Below are 15,934 nucleotides of genomic sequence, written 5' to 3'. Positions count from 1 at the left end.
GCCGGTCTTATTCTAAATCAAACAAGATTTTTCTCATTTATCCAAGAAAGTGCTTTTGACTTAAACATGTACGGAGAAAATAATGAAAGTAGACGGATCTAGAGGGAAGTTGGTTGAACAGTCACTTCATTTGCTGTTTATGGTGAATTAACAGACAGAAATACTGTTCAGTGGTCTACTTGGTGCAAAAAACACAAGGTACAAATAAGCTTTGAATTCAGTCTGAACACACCTCAAGATGTTTTGGCTGGTAGATGATTTGACTCCTGGAGGAAAACTTTGTTTGTTTGGAGCATTTCAACAAACAAATAAAGTTTTATTTGTGTCCAGATTAAATTGTCCTGATGTCCTGCACATGTACTTACAAGTAAAATGCAAACTGTCCCAAACAGTAGCAAACAAACTGGATTTAAGCCCAGATTAGCCGACATTACATCACTTTTGTTTCCATTGTTATGAGCAGCCATATTGTTTTTCAGATACCTCTCTTTGCCATCTGTGGCTGCCACAACTGTGCGTCCATTCAGACAAATGTTTGTATTGAATGTGACGGATCTTTTCAACAGTGTGCACCAACTTTTCCATATTTTGAAGAACTGTCTTTGATCAAAGAGACGTCCTGTCAAATTGTCCAGCGTGGATATTTGGTATATTTTTCAAAAAACAGTCTGTAATTTAACATCACAGGAGAAGGATGAATTAATCATCAGCACCAAATCTACAACGTAGGAATATGATGAGATGAACTGAAGGACCCTTTGATGGATGAGGACAGTCTGTGCTCCGTCAGCAGTCCAGCTGAAGAATTTTGAGAATGCCGTCATGAAGACGAGAATTGTTTAATGTGTGCATTGTTGTGCTTGAGAATCAAACATTTGAAATGTCAGACGGCTGCCACAGGAATGTTAGCCAAATGTTGCCTTTACCACGCCAGTTAATCAGCTCTGTGTCTTCACATGCACCAAAACCACTCGCTCATCTGCATGAAAATATTTACAAACTGTCTATGGAAGTAAATCCACCCTCGGATCCCCTTCTGCTGTTCTACATCATCAGTCTGTGATGTTCAAAGAGCTCCAGCTATGACTTTGTGATGAAAGTGTACTTTGTCTGGCCGACCCACTTTTCTTCAAGTTTCTACATGTGTTTCTGCTTCCAATATTGATTTTCTATGTTTGTTCTTCAGTCAAGAATAAGCAGGAGTCACATCTCTGCCTCAAAGTGGAAAACTTCTTATAGCTGCAATGCATTCTGGTATATTCTCAGCAACTGTGGGTGTTAAAATCAGCCTCGTCTCTAATGGATTTCTGTCTGTGTGATGGTTCAACGGGGGCGCAAAATGGCTCCTTTCTTAGTGACAACAAAAGCTGACATTAGCTGTTGACTTTTTAAGTCTTTTAAATGTTTCAAACTTCACAGCTGGCGAAACAATCTCGTCACGAGGTCCATTAGTAGCTGCTCTGGAGTCGTATCACACAATATTTGTCTCTACAAGGTCAAGAGTGAACTTTCAATCTCAACTTTGAAGCCATGTGGACAAGAAGTCCTTAAAATGCTGAAAGAAAAATGCAAATGTACAAATCCACGACAGCTGGACAAACTCCACTTGCTGAAGAAGACTGTGTGATACGGTCAAAAGCTCCTGAAAAGCTACTAAAGCCTTGTTTCCACCAAGCAATACGGTGCAGTTGAGTTTGGTACGCTTTTTTTCTGTTTCCACTGTGAAAAGTTGTGGATGGTACCAATGGAACCGTACTGTACCGTCCCCATGTTTGGTTCCCCCTCTGTTGGGGTACCTAGCACACAGATCTGCTACTAAAAGGTGGAGCTGTGAACACTATATTTAAATATCCCATGGAGAGAGACTCCCACTGCAGCCTGTTCTATTTTGTCCTGAAAATGTGGGCGTGCAGCCTCGTTCTGTGGACGATAAACCAGGTACAGACTGATAAAGGAGGAAATACAGTGAGTGCTGGACAGAGCAGTGAGTGACAACAACCCCGCCCACATTTAAGAGGACTGTTTGCGGTGGAAACGCTAGGGTCTAGATACCATGTCTGAAGGGTTACTGTTGGTTCCAAAGGTACCATGCTGAAAGTGTTTGGTGGAAACGGGGCTTAATGGACCTTGTGGATCGACTGTTTTGACAACGTCTGTTTCCAAAGTCAGGAAGGAATCAGCTTAAAACTTACAAGAGTTTGAGAGAAAAGGACCTCTGCATGACACTCTTGTATCTGTTCACCAGTAGCTGTGCAGGATGTCAGAGACTGCGGAATCGAACCTGTAACAGTTTAGCTACAAGCCTGCTTCTCTGAGCTTCACTCCTGCTGCTGCCTCCAAAGAGGCCTGAAACACCTCCTCTGTAGCATAACACATTAACTTTGATGCAGCTGGAAATCAGAGATGCTGCCTGCTCCTCCGCTCCTCTTTCAGCTCTGAGCCCACTTTGACTCATAAATGCAATTTCAATTGACCCAAGTGTGCGGAAGTCTGTTTCTTTCAAAACATAAATTATATATTTTTCAAACCTGGGTTGGAGATCGAGGGCTCTTGTGAGGATCCTTCCAGCATCGTACCTTCATACTAGAGAAAATGATCCTCTTGGCTCTGGTTTTTCTTTTTCTCTAAAACTTTTCCATGACTCACCGGGGCTTTAAAGTGATAGTTTGGATTTTTTGAAGTGGGGCTGCATGAGGTACTTATCTAAAGTCAGTGCAGGCCTTATTACATACAGTAGATGTCTTTGTTTTGAGAAGCGGCTCAGTGCTGACGTGGAAGCTAAGAAATGTTATATATATATAAAATCATACAACCCCAATTCCAAAAAAAGTTGGGACGTTGTGTAAAATGTAAAAATCAGAAATCTTTTTTTTGTCCTATATTCTACTGAATACAGTTAAACGACAAGACATCTAATGTTCAAACTGATAAACTTTATTGTTTTTGTAAACATACAATCAATCTGAATGTGATGCCCCCAAAACGTTCCAAAGAAGTTGGGACAGGGGCAACAAAAGATCGGGAACGTTGTGGAATGCTCCAAAAACACCTGTTTGGAACGTTCTACAGGTAAACAGGTTAATTGTTAACAGACTGAAGTATCATTAGTGGGTATAAAGGTGCATCCTCGGTCACGTTGTGAAAAACTGTGTGAACAAATAGTCCAACAGTTTAAGAACAACGTTTCTCAATAGACAATTGCAAGGAATCTATGAATTTCACCATCTACAGTCCATAGTATCAATATAATTAGAGAATCCAGAGAAATTTCTGCACATCAGGGGCAAGGTTGAAAACCAACAGTAAATGACCTTTGACCCCTCAGGCTGCATTGTATTGAAAACTGATTTGATTGTATAAAGGATAGTACTACATGGGACCACTGTCAGTAAACACAGGTACATACAGGTTTTGGAGCAACATATGCTGCCATCCAAACGACGTCTTCTTGTTTATTACAGTGTTCCAATAGCATGGCTTCATAGTTTAGGAGTGCAGCTACGAGACTGACCTGCCTGCAGTCCACGCCTGTCACCTTTTGAAAGTGTGTGGCACATTATGAAGCACAAACTACGACAACAGAGATCCCGGATTGCTGAGCTACTGAACTTGTACATCAAGCAAGAATGGGAAAGGATTTCACTTCCAAAACTTCAACAATTAGTGTCCTCAGTTCCCAAACGCTTACCGAGTGTTGTTCAATGGAAAGGTGATGTCACACAGCCGTAAAGATGCCCTTGTCCTAACTTTTTTGTCAGGCATCAAATTCAGAATGAGTGTTAGAAGTTAATGAGTTTGAACATAAAATATCTCATCTTTGTACTATATGATACAGTTTTATACAACATCTTTTTGGAGTTGGGGTTTTAGATGTAATGGGTAAAATATAAATTATATAATTCAATATGTCTTGCTGCAGGTCTAACATATTCCTTATCTAATGATATACAAATTTTTTGATAAAAAAAACAACCTTAGAATTCCAAGGTTCAGTCTGAACAGTTTAACCCTTATATTTTTCGGCACACCCTGACCTGTGTACACCACTGCTAAACCCCCCCTGTCCGGTTGTGTGAGGAGAGAAGGGGAGAGGGGAGGGTGGGGGAGGTTGAGACAGTGAAATCTGCTGTGACGTAACAGCCAGCGGCGAGCGATTTCCTGCCTTTGCCTGCCTGCTAAACGGTAGCTGTCATCTCCCGTCAGGCTGGCGGCGGCAGACGAGACGGCTTCGTTTTCCCTCCTCGGGCCAGAAGACGCACATCATCTCCAATCACAGCTGGCTGCCGTGACGGCCATCTCACCAGGGAGACTGACTGCTAACTGCTGCTCGCACACACAGATTTCATATTCCACCCCAGACTGCTGCTGAGGTAGCTCGTACTGACTCACTGAGAGTGTGTGATTGGCCGTCCGCAGAGAGAGGCCTGAGCTTGAAATAAACATTAGACTTTTGTTTCCTCTTCTGGTGTTACCTCTTCTGTGCTGTCATCGCCTGTCTGTCTGCCATCCAATCAGGTCGCTCTCTTCCTCTGAGAGGTTGCATCCATCCGGCCATATGTCCATCAGGCTCTACTGTACCTCCCCAGGCACTCTGAACGCTCCCCCCTCACACACACACACACTCCGGCCTGCCCAGCTGTCCCAGCAGCAGAGAGGAAGTGAATAAGTTTGTCAATGGATTGGCCACATAAATTAGTGATAAGTCATTATTAATTAAAGGGACAATACACTTGTTTTTTATTGTTTAAGAGCAGGGGATGGCCACTGCTTTAAAACTGTTGTTGACTGGACGCCACTGAATCAAATATTTATTTGACAGGTGCTGAGATTCATGTCTTTTGTTATTAGAAATGTTTGGATCACACTGAGCTGCCAGTGGAATAATATTAGCGTGGCCTAATCTTTATCTGCAACTTTGCAGAAATAGCATCAGAATGGTCCTCTCAGAATGGACCCACGACCCACTTTAGGACTGCGACCCAACAGTTGGGCACCACTGATATCTAGTATTACCTCCTCCTTGGGTTGCTGAGGGGGTCACTGGTTATTTAATGTCCCTTAAACCGAAGGAGGACACATAATATAGAAGTGTGTAGCTTCGCTTTCTCAACAGCTCCCTGCTTCATTCCCTCACAGTTACACAGTCACAGCTGTCCTTCACAAGTCATTTGGTCTCAGACATCGAGCCTTCGACACTTATTTCACACCAGAATACGAACAGAAAAAAAAAATCATAAAATGTGGTCGGATAATTCATTTTTCCTCCAGTGCAGTTTCCTTTGTCTGAGGACACGTCTTGAAATGAATCTCAACATAATTAAACGAGGCAGAAAAAAAGCACAGTATCAAGAAAATTAAACTTAATTGTTGGAATGTCTAAACAATCACCGGGTTGAAGATGCTGGCGGCTGCTGGGATCAAACCAGTGACCTCTTGGTTTTAAGGGCTGCCTGTCTCCTCATTAGCATACCAAGAAGACAACACAAAGGAGCTTGTAGATCCTTTTTTTCTACAGATGTGACTGCTGAGGAGAGACAGTGTGCTGCTGCTGAAGCTCAGGGTGAGACTTTGCATTTTCTTTCATCCCTGAACGACTCCTCTGTGGACAGAGAGAGATGAGACAGATGCTGCTCATTTAAAAGACTATAATTGACTCAGCAGAGCTGCTGTCAGAGCGCAGATCTGTCAGAGAGCTTCTACCACGCCCCGAAATGCTGAGAGCTACGCTTCACTGCAGTAATTGCTGTTAGTGAGGAGGATGGATGGCAGAAAATGTTTTAGGACAACAGCTTCATGTCTGGGGAGCAATGACGGCTTCCTTAAACGCAGCCTAACACCTGTAAAATAGCTGCAAGAATGGGGGTGTGAAACCAAGTTGGATCTTAAAAATGAAATGGATTCTTCAAAGAGCAAAAGGCCCGGCTAAAATCTAGAGTTTCACACACTTCAAACAGCCCTTTTCCCAGACGTTTTCAGGCAATAAAAACGGCAGAGTGGTTTGACAAGAGCTGGGGAGCTGTGCTCACTGAGGTAGTTAAGGTCAGGGCAAACGTCATTGATTGAACTAAGTGCTCCGCTGAAAACTGTGTGCCTCAATCAATGCTGCCTCTAATGGTGCGGGGCAGAGCTCCCCGAAGACCGAGGCTATGGACCAATGTGACAAAGTCATCCGGAGGTGCCAGAATCACGTTCCTTCTGCCAGCAGGCTGCTCTCCGCTCTCCGTTACTCCTCTGATGGCACAAGTTAATGAAAATGCCATTACTCAGACAGGCCGTCAGCGAGGGAGCAGGGTGAAACTAGGTGACAGATAGAGAAGAGTGTAACCAGAGATGAACAGCTGTCTCACTGTTTCAATGATAACAGTGTTCACATGGCAGATGCACAGTTGATAATCATTAAACTAATTTTGAACCAACTTCAATTGTTCTTCATATTGATCAGAAACAATATCATTAATTCATTAATTGATATTTAAAGGAATACTTCACCCACAAAAATGACCATTTGTATATCAATTACTCATCACGTGTTATGATGACTTTGTGAAGACAAAATATTTCTCTCATGCCTCCATGTTGAACAAGGAATCCAAAATTGGAGAAAAATCTTTTTAGAACATTGCATAAAAGTTGCAGCGGTGTGAACTGGCCGGCCTGAGCTCGACTCAAGCTGATTGTGCCACTTGCAACTCAACAACACCGACTTCCACCCTGGAGGCCAGTGTTTGCTTCCCGTAAGAATGTAAAGCTCAACCCTGTTCTTTTTTCCTAAACTAAATGACATGCTTTCGTGCCTAAATCGAACTACGTGCATTTGTTGTTGAAACAAAAATGTCAATTCGCTGTATTGTACCGACATAGTGCTTTTATTTTGAAAGAGACTGTATGCAAGCGTACTTTTCCTGTAAAAACAGAGGTGTATTTTGAAAGAAGACAATGCATGTAACAAGCTGAAGTTGAGACGCCATCCCAGGGCATCAACAACCAATGCACCCAGGATACCTTGCACGTCATATGCTGATGTGGAAAGTCCATGACTAGACGTTGATGTGTGAGAATGTGTTGGAACTGCACACGTTTTTGACCAAACAAAACCGATAATCGAACATAAATGTGGGTAAAAATCAGTTCAAACACCACTACCGTTAAGAAAACTAATTAACCTTACATATGCTAAACACACAGTTATAATGAAACAGCTCTTGTGCAGCGGTTTGTGTTTCTGTCTACCTCAAACTACCAGTCACTATATGCCAAACTACTTTTCACTTTGTTTCCTTTCTTGTTCTCTTTTCCTGAGAGATTTCAAAATTACACCCTCTTTCTCTTCCTCCAGTGCCCTGCCCTCTACTAACAATGTCCACACACACACACACACACTCCAGCGTGCAGATGAAAGGCTCAGCCCTAATGACAAGGTACTCTGTCCACTTAATACTTCAAAGATTGAGCTTGGGGGGGCTATGATACCCCTCCCCCTCCTGCCCTCGCCATACCACACCACAATTAGCTGAAAGAACTGAACCAAAGCAGGACCAGCCTGAATCCACAGAACCTCCATCTGCATCTCGGTGTAACCAGCCTCCAAACAAAAACACAGATGCAGGAAAACACTTACTGTGGACATGGAGACACGTAAACTAACACGCAAACACTAACAGTGGTCACACGCACTAAATCAAGTGTAATCAGATGCATATGTTCGTTTCTAAACGCACATCAATGAAATGACACACAAATAAACAGAACTGAACATGGGGAAACACACAATTTGCACATAAATTGTCCGTTTGGACCAAACAGTCACACTAAAGAAGTGACTCATGGCGTTCTTTAAGGACATTTGTTTTTTCCTTTTCACTGCATCTAAAGATCATCAAGGATTAGATCAATAACACAGATGTAAAACACAACAGGTTGTTTTTGAGACAGCAACACATGGAGGAGGTTACAGTGGATTAAGACTGAATAATATATGGATATTGCATTGATAGCTTGACATGACACAGGTTAGTAATGATACCACAGCGCTATGGATCTTTGGTTGGCCCCGGATAACCGGCCTCAATCAGTGAGCACAGCTGTTTGTTACAGGGCTGGGGTGCGGCCGGACGATGGTCGCCCCTCTCCTTTCTCACACCGCATGTTTGTGGAGAACCTGGTGTTAACTCACCAACCTGATTCTGAGTCAGGGTTTCGTACGTAGCAAAGCAGCTCCCTCGCTGTGATCTATTGAAAGTCAGCCCTTGATCCAAGCTTGGGGCAGCTGTGGCTCAGCGGTAGAGCGGGTCGTCTACTAATCAGAAAGAAGACGGGGGCTTAGTGCCCTTTAGCAACTTGAATTCAACCAGTAACCACCAGTAGTCTGACCCCAGACCACTTCGACTTCCTACCGGATCAGCCAACTTTCTGTTGCTGCTGTTACACAAGTTAGACCCAGTGCTGCCACCAGTGGTCCGACTCCAGACCACTTCGACTTCCTACCGGATCTGCCAACTTTCTGTTGCTGCTGTTACACAAGTTAGACCCAGTGCTGCTACTGGCCACTAGCATGTAATGATCCATCAGTGCTGGGGTTTGCACTGGCTGAATCTGAGTTGCTACAGCCGATATAAAGGTCCATCTCAGGAGCTGAAGGCTGCTTTCCCCTCGGTGAAGTATAGTCTCCGAAGAGGGGGAGTGAGGGGCGGCAGGGTGCGCTAACTAGCAGACGTATTGGAGCGTACTTGTGTACTAAACACTGAATGTTTTGAGTGCTCAAGTGTGCTAAATGCAGTGTCCTACTGGCGCACTCAAGATGGTCCAAAAGTTTAATGTTGACGTCACCATCTTTGTGATGCAGCAGAAGCTATGCCACAAACTTCTCAACTTTTGACATGGCAGCTGGATCCTGAGCTGGCTACAGTGAACACCACCGTGTTATGCCGATGTAAGTTATACATGTTTCTTGCACTATGCACCAATACTGTTGTCGAATAGAGACCGTAAGTAATGTTTGTTGGGTCAGTAATGTTTGTTGGGTCAGTAATGGTTGGTACTGCAAACAATAATATGAGTGCTAACGTTAGCTTGCTAGCTAACATATTGTAGTGAGCTAAAAAGATATTGAGATATCATATGAATAAATTAGGTCACTACTGGTTAACTGAGCTGTAAAATGGCATGCAGTTAACGGAAATAATGTGTTGTGTGGTTAATGATTTTCAGTTAACTATTATCTGGTGTTTCCTATGTTTCTCCAGAATTTAGAGCAACTGGAGGGGGTACAGGTTATATGACGCCATTGACAGGCAACCACTTGTAGTGAGTATGAAGAAAGTACGGCATGTATGGGCATCGACTGACGTGAGCCAAATGACGCAACACGGCCAGTGTTTTGCAATTTATTCTCCTGTTGCCTCCTGTTGTACCCTTTGCAAACCCAGGTACAGACGCAGTCATTATAATTGAATTGTATCAGTAGATGATAGTGTCTCTGCGCTGCAGTGGTCCTGAGGATTCTGAGCAAATGAGATGATGTGAACTTTTGCCACTGGGGAGAAAAATAGACAAGAAAATCCCAGGAGTCTCACTCTGTTCTGTGTTTGATTGGCCGAGGATGGTCTCCTGAGATAAACTTTAAAACAATGTGGAGCACAGCTCTGTTACAAAAACCCAAATGTAGAAGCAGAATAAAGAAAAGATAGAGACATACTCTCTCAGGGGAGTGAGCAGCTACCCTCTAATCACACAGCTCCCCAGTGAGATCAGCCTCCAGTCCCACCAGCCAGCATTTATACCCTTTAATCACATCCACGCCTCATCTTCTAATGACGATTCTGTCATTCATGGCCACATACTATGACCATCGTGATACGTCCACTTGAGGCGGATGACTCACACTAACATCACTCTACAAAAACAATTTTTAAACAGGAGACACGTTTACAATCAACATAAGAGCTTATGATTCAGAGAACAGTGATTCACTGCAGTTTGGTAATTGTGGCTCTTTTCACTCTTAACCTCGTCCCTGCTGCGTATTCCCCTGATGAAATGAGGTCAGCTGCATTATTGGGGGACATTTTCATCAGGTTAATGGGAGGTTTGACCAGCACTATGGACGTTTCAGGGAGGCAGGTTTTTAACAGAGGCCCTCCCCATAGACCAGGAACATAAATGGACCAGTGTCTTTCGAAAGGACACCTGGACAGGACTGGGACACGTTTCCCCAAACGCATCTTTATCATTATCGTAAATCGTATTTAATCGGTACCATAAAATCTATTTTACGAACCTTCTCATGGTCAAGATGCGTTTCCCAACAGAGAGCACTGATGTTTAAGGACATTCGATGTAAAATGAGGTTTAATGAGCTTCTGACGTCATCGTCCTCCTTTACCTCTTCTCACCTAAAGTCTCCAGTTTGCATATGTTATTATTTCTAAACTTCTACAAGGGTTGGGTGATTGGGTGAATATATTTCATTTGCTAATGTAATGGTCTGCCTTACAAGAAGTAGTGACAGCTGCTGCTCATCGGGCAGCTGGCACAGCACTAAAACAAAGTGTGGAGACATTTTGTTGGAAAATTGCAACATATCACCCAACCCTTATCTCTATGAGCAACCCTTTTGGAGAAATAAGATTAGATAAAACTTCATTTATCCCGAGGGAAATTGCAGTTGTTGAAAGACAAAGTGGTAAGAGTGCAAATATAAAAGGCCTAAAACCAAATTCAGACCAAAAGTTCACAACAAGACGAGTTGAACCTTGCAACTATTTGAAATACGCCGGTCTGCAACGTTCTGAAATCCTGCGAGTTTACACCCATCCGACATGACTAAACGGTGTACTTCCTGTCTTTAACTGTCTCTGCCAGCAGAACAGGAACAGGTGATGTGTCTTACGTTCTAATACCAGCCGCTCGCAACTTCACAAGCTGAGTCGCAGGTGACGCCATTAGCTGGCTTGAGTCGACCTGAGTACACACTCCTGCAACTTATTCACTCTTTATCCAGGATCCCCATTAGTTCCAAAGTAACGACTGGTCTTCCTGGGGTCCACACAAGACACAAAGAAGGTGGCAAGACATTAAATTATCACATCGTACTTCTCCCTGCAGCGTTCTTAAATGATGTTGTCTTGTCACGAATCTTTGGTCCGACCGTGCTCAAGATAACAGTAACAACCAGAGGGGCACTCGGAGAGCACAGACCTCTGCCAGGGCCAAATGCCCTGCTCTCACAATGTTAACGGAAGTGGAAAATTATTTGTGTATCCGCCCTGTGATTTAAATCTGCTCCAAATTTTAATGGGTTCTTCCTTGGTCCGTGCTACACCCTTCCACCAAGTTCATGAAACTCAGACCAGTACTTTTCCATAAACCTGCTGGCAAGTAGACCAAACAAGGTGCAAATCCAAATATACATATATATATATACAATATTGAAAAATGCCCAGTAGGGGTTGCGTATGTTCAATGACGTGATCTGAAATGAGCTCCAGGTCAATATTTATAGCCACAAAGAGGCTTTAAACCTGTGACCTTTAAGTTACTGGATGTTCTACAAACATTCGACCACTTCACCGCCCCTTCCCTTAAAACATCCATCCATCAAAACACACCTCACCTCCCTCCCCTGTCTCCAGACTCCCCCATCCTCCTCCCCTCACTCAGAGCCATAAAAACACAGGTTTCCTCATCAGGACAGACGTAGCTGCATGGCACCATTACCTCACATCCATCAGCACCTCTGCACACCCAGATAAAGAGGAGGCAGAACATCCTACTCACGTAATTAGGTAATTACAGGCAACGCATGATGGAACCCTGTAGTTGCTATATTTTTGTACAGCTGTTAATAAGTCATATTGACAGAGGCTGTGATCACTCTTACGGCTTCTTTTCTTTTTTTATTCAACATCCTAACCGCAGCAGAAAAGCTCAGTCTGTTCTTGTGTTTGGTTCATTAAGGTTCATGTTACCTGGCTGCTTGTGAACAGCAGTCACACTGACATAACCGATAAGTCTGCAGGTATTCTTACAGTACAGTTCCTTTTTTACTGCCTACGAATCCCAACACAAAAGCATTTTATTTACTCAGTCCTGTGCCAAATGTTAGTTTTTTATTATATTTATTCAACCTCATCCATTTTTTGTCAAGTTTGAGTTGACTGAAAGCCTTGGCATTTTAGTCTGATCTCAGTCAAAGAAAGCCATAACTTTCGTATAGTGTTAGTCGATAAAAACCAGTGATGTTTTAGTCTTTTTCTCCTGAATGTGCTTATTGTTACTGCCGATATGCAGCATAGGAAACAGAACTGCTGCACTGAAAAGGAAAATCCAGTCTATAATAGGGATGCATGATAATATCAGCACATCATCAGTATCAGCCGATATTGGCTTTAAAATTAAATAACCGGATCAGCCAACATGCTAATTGCTCCCGATATAACAAAACCATACATATTTTTGGGGGAAAAAGAGAAAGACAACTGGTTGCTCTGTATAATCAAACTTTAAAACCTTTTGTCAGCTGCTCATGGGGAACGGGAAACAACAGGATACACAGAAAGACAATCCAGGTGCTCCAAACATATAGAAAACATAAATATATAAAATAAATTAAAGTACAGATAAACATAAAGATAAATTGGAGTACAAGCATACAGAAAAACTATGTGTATTCAGTCAGACGATTCGGAGAATAAAGTTGCGTAATTTTCCATAATATATGGATATATAGATATCGATATCGGCTATCGGCCAAATGAGTTGGTAAACAATCCAATATCGTGCACACCTAGTCCATAAATGAAGTCGAGTTCAAGTCAGCTAACTCTCTCTTTGTGTGAGCTGAAAAACAGTCTGGTGTTCATACACAGCCCTGGCTCTGTAAAGGGCACACCAACAAAGTGGCTCGGACCGAACTTCACACATCAGTCTTGTAGCCATAGCAACAGGGAGCATTGGTGCTCATACACAGGACAGGGGAAAGGCCGTGGGAAAAGAGAAAGGCAGTTGGAGCGGCAAGCTGTTATGGGTCACGTGATGGTGGTGAGGTGAACACAGCATCACTTGGCTCTAATTATCAGCTTATGCTGACAACATCTGTATATTGGGAGATACTTTGGTACGAGCATTTCATGCTATGTCCCTAGAAAACTTTTGGCCACAGTCTTTTAGTAAAATGAGAAGAAACTTGAGGAACAGGGACAAAAAAGACACTCTGTCCGAGCCCGGCGAATACACACAAGATGCCGACCAGACCGAATCTGTATCTTTGACGAACTGGACCCAGCTCTCGCCAAAGCCCTTAATGTGATGACTGCTAATATAAAGGTAATTGAAGACAAAGGGTTATGTTAAGACCCAGGTCAACATCGGTGAGGCTTTTCAACGGTGGAGAGGTCTCCAACAGTTGAAAGGTATGACGACGGACGTGGAGGTTGCCTTGTTTCCGCGAAGTATTTACCTTCCTCGTTGGCTGAGCTATAAACGGTCCTCTCTTCGGCCACAGTAATGTTAGTTTTTTAAGACCAATCTAAACACCTAACGCTCCAAAATTCTAAGATTCCAGATTTGAGTCTGAATCAAGTCCTAATGACATGACTTGAGTCCACATTTATGTTTCATTCCCGTAAACCCTCGCACTGCTTCCTGCCATTTCATCGGGATTTGTTCACCCAATAAACTCGGCGGTTCCAAGTTATTTCTCCCCGTCTTGGTGAAGTTATTATGTTCATCTGAGTTTTCATCACTCACTGCTGCACAAAAAACTGACAAAGATCCCCATGAGAGGGGCATCCTTTTATGTGCCACATATAAACAAAACAACAGCAACAACCTGCAGCATGTTGGCAAAGATCCACACGTCAACCACCTCGAGGGTTAAGAAATTCGGCTACCTTGTCTCCTGAACGTCTCCCACACATTCCCTACCCGTCTGCAGTTTACTAAAAAGGGTGAAACATAATAAGGGACGACAAATTTCACACACAGCTCAGCCAATTTCATCCCGGAGCAGAGTTAATCACGACAATTAAACCTGAGAGCGCATTCTTTAACTTGATTATGGGTTATTATGGTGATACAGTAGGCAGGTAGCATACACATTCATGGATGAACGGTATCATTCATAATCAGATCCTCCTCAAGGGTGCTGCTGTTGTTACAAAGGTGTTTGCTAAATCAAACAATATGATCCCTGTAATGTTTTAAAAGCAGCAGATTCTCCAAATTGCCTCTAACTACTGTGTATATAGTAGAGATTTACTGAATACAACCACTCTTTCTCCCCCTCAGCTCGGATCATGCCGATGACACATCAAAATGCAAAAGAAAAAAGGTATTACAAAGCAGAAACAGATGACGCCTAAGAAAGCAAATCTAAAAACAGTGCACGGAGAGCTGCTTCAGAGCTATTTATCGCCAACAAATGAGATTATGCCCCAGAAATCAGCAATCTGTGACAAAACCAAGAAAACCTCAAATCTAGTTAATCTAATTTGTACTAAAGTGAAACCAAATAGGATTGTTCTGCCTAAAAACGAGACATCTAGTATGATAAAAACCAGATTACTGCACTCACCGTTCTCCTTCTCCTCTCCAATGCAGGTGCCGATGGACTCGGGGAGGCCGAGGGTGGCTGCTGTGGGCATCGTGCCCAGGATGGACTCCAGCGACGGGCCTTTTCGCTTTGGGATACCGTCCTCCTGCTCCTGGTCCTCCTCTCCTCCCTCTGGTGTCTTCTGCTCCAGTTTTATCAGAGCCTCCAGCGTGAGCTCGCCGAGTTCTTTGCCAAAGTGCTTGGCCACGGCCTGAAGCACGTCTTCCTCTTCTGGTTCCTCACAGTCCTTCTTTGGAGACGATGGGGAGAGGACGTCACCATTGTCACTTTCACCGTCTGGGAGAGGGGCTGACAGAGTTTGAGACGGTATTAATGTGGTGTTTAATTTACCCTTTAAAAGGGATAGTTTCCAAAAGGTCCACTCCAAAGCAAAAACACATATATATGTCCTCTCACCTGAAGTTTTATTTATCAGATTAGACTGTTTTGGTGTGAGTTGTTGAGTGTTGGAGATATCGGCCATAGAGATGTCTGCCTTCTCTTCAGTATAATGGAACTAGATGGCACTCAGCTTGTGGTGCTCAAAGTGCCAAAAAATACACTTGAAAAACTCAACAGCAATGTGTCTTTCCAAAAATCATGACCCAGTTACTCAAGATAATCCACAGACCTTGTTGTGTGTTCATGTAGGAACTATTTTCTTTCTACCAAACTACACCCGCCAACTGTATCACAGCACAGAAGGAAGAGTGCATCTACTCATGGACGAGAGGCTCTTGCTGGTGACAGTGTGAGATATAAACATTAATGGCGTCCTTCTTAGCTGAGCTGTAACGTTAGCTAGCTCAGTGGTGCTTTTTGAAATAGCAGTAGAACACTCGGCAACTCACATCAAAACAATCTAGACTGATAAACAGCACTACAGGTAAGAGGAAGACTAGACTAGACACGCTGACTCAAGCCCTAAGCCCTTACAGACCTAGGACCAAGTCCATTTCTTCCCCTTAGCCCCTGTCTTGGCCATTCCTCTTGGTTTTGCGCGTTCACGTGAGGGGAAGTGGTGTCCCAATACTCCATCAGGAGCTAACCTGACGGAGGTATTATTAAGACCTTTTTAGTACCACCTTATATGAAATTTAAGTCCAAACCTGCAATGGAAATACACTACATATATATGTACATAAGTAAATAAAAGCAGCAGTATTTTCAGCTCCTGCAGCTCGTGTATCTTGGTGCATAGATGTGTGTAGGGGTGTCAATGTTAAGTTATCTGCCAATCATTTTTCAATTTACAAGTTAATTGTTTATTCTATAAAATGTCAGAATATAGTGAAAAATACAAGCAATCACAATTTCCAGGAACGAGAAGGTCACTGCTTCCAT

At 43.0% G+C, this 15,934-nt stretch overlaps 1 protein-coding gene across 1 annotated transcript in view; it reads right to left on the bottom strand.

The window, feature by feature from the left end:
- The window catches only part of LOC126401136 (transcription factor IIIB 90 kDa subunit-like), a 153,567-nt gene that overhangs the window by 81,584 nt on the left and 56,049 nt on the right, over positions 1-15,934 (bottom strand). Inside the window, exon 11 of the mRNA XM_050062238.1 lies at positions 14,573-14,899. Within this exon, the coding sequence (XP_049918195.1) occupies positions 14,573-14,899 (327 nt within the window). The remainder of the gene's footprint in view (positions 1-14,572; positions 14,900-15,934) is intronic.

The sequence above is a fragment of the Epinephelus moara genome, chromosome 14, assembly GCF_006386435.1.
Source record: "Epinephelus moara isolate mb chromosome 14, YSFRI_EMoa_1.0, whole genome shotgun sequence".
NCBI lineage: Eukaryota > Metazoa > Chordata > Actinopteri > Perciformes > Serranidae > Epinephelus > Epinephelus moara.
Note: the sequence above shows the minus strand (reverse complement) of the source record. Positions and strands in the feature narration are given on the sequence as shown.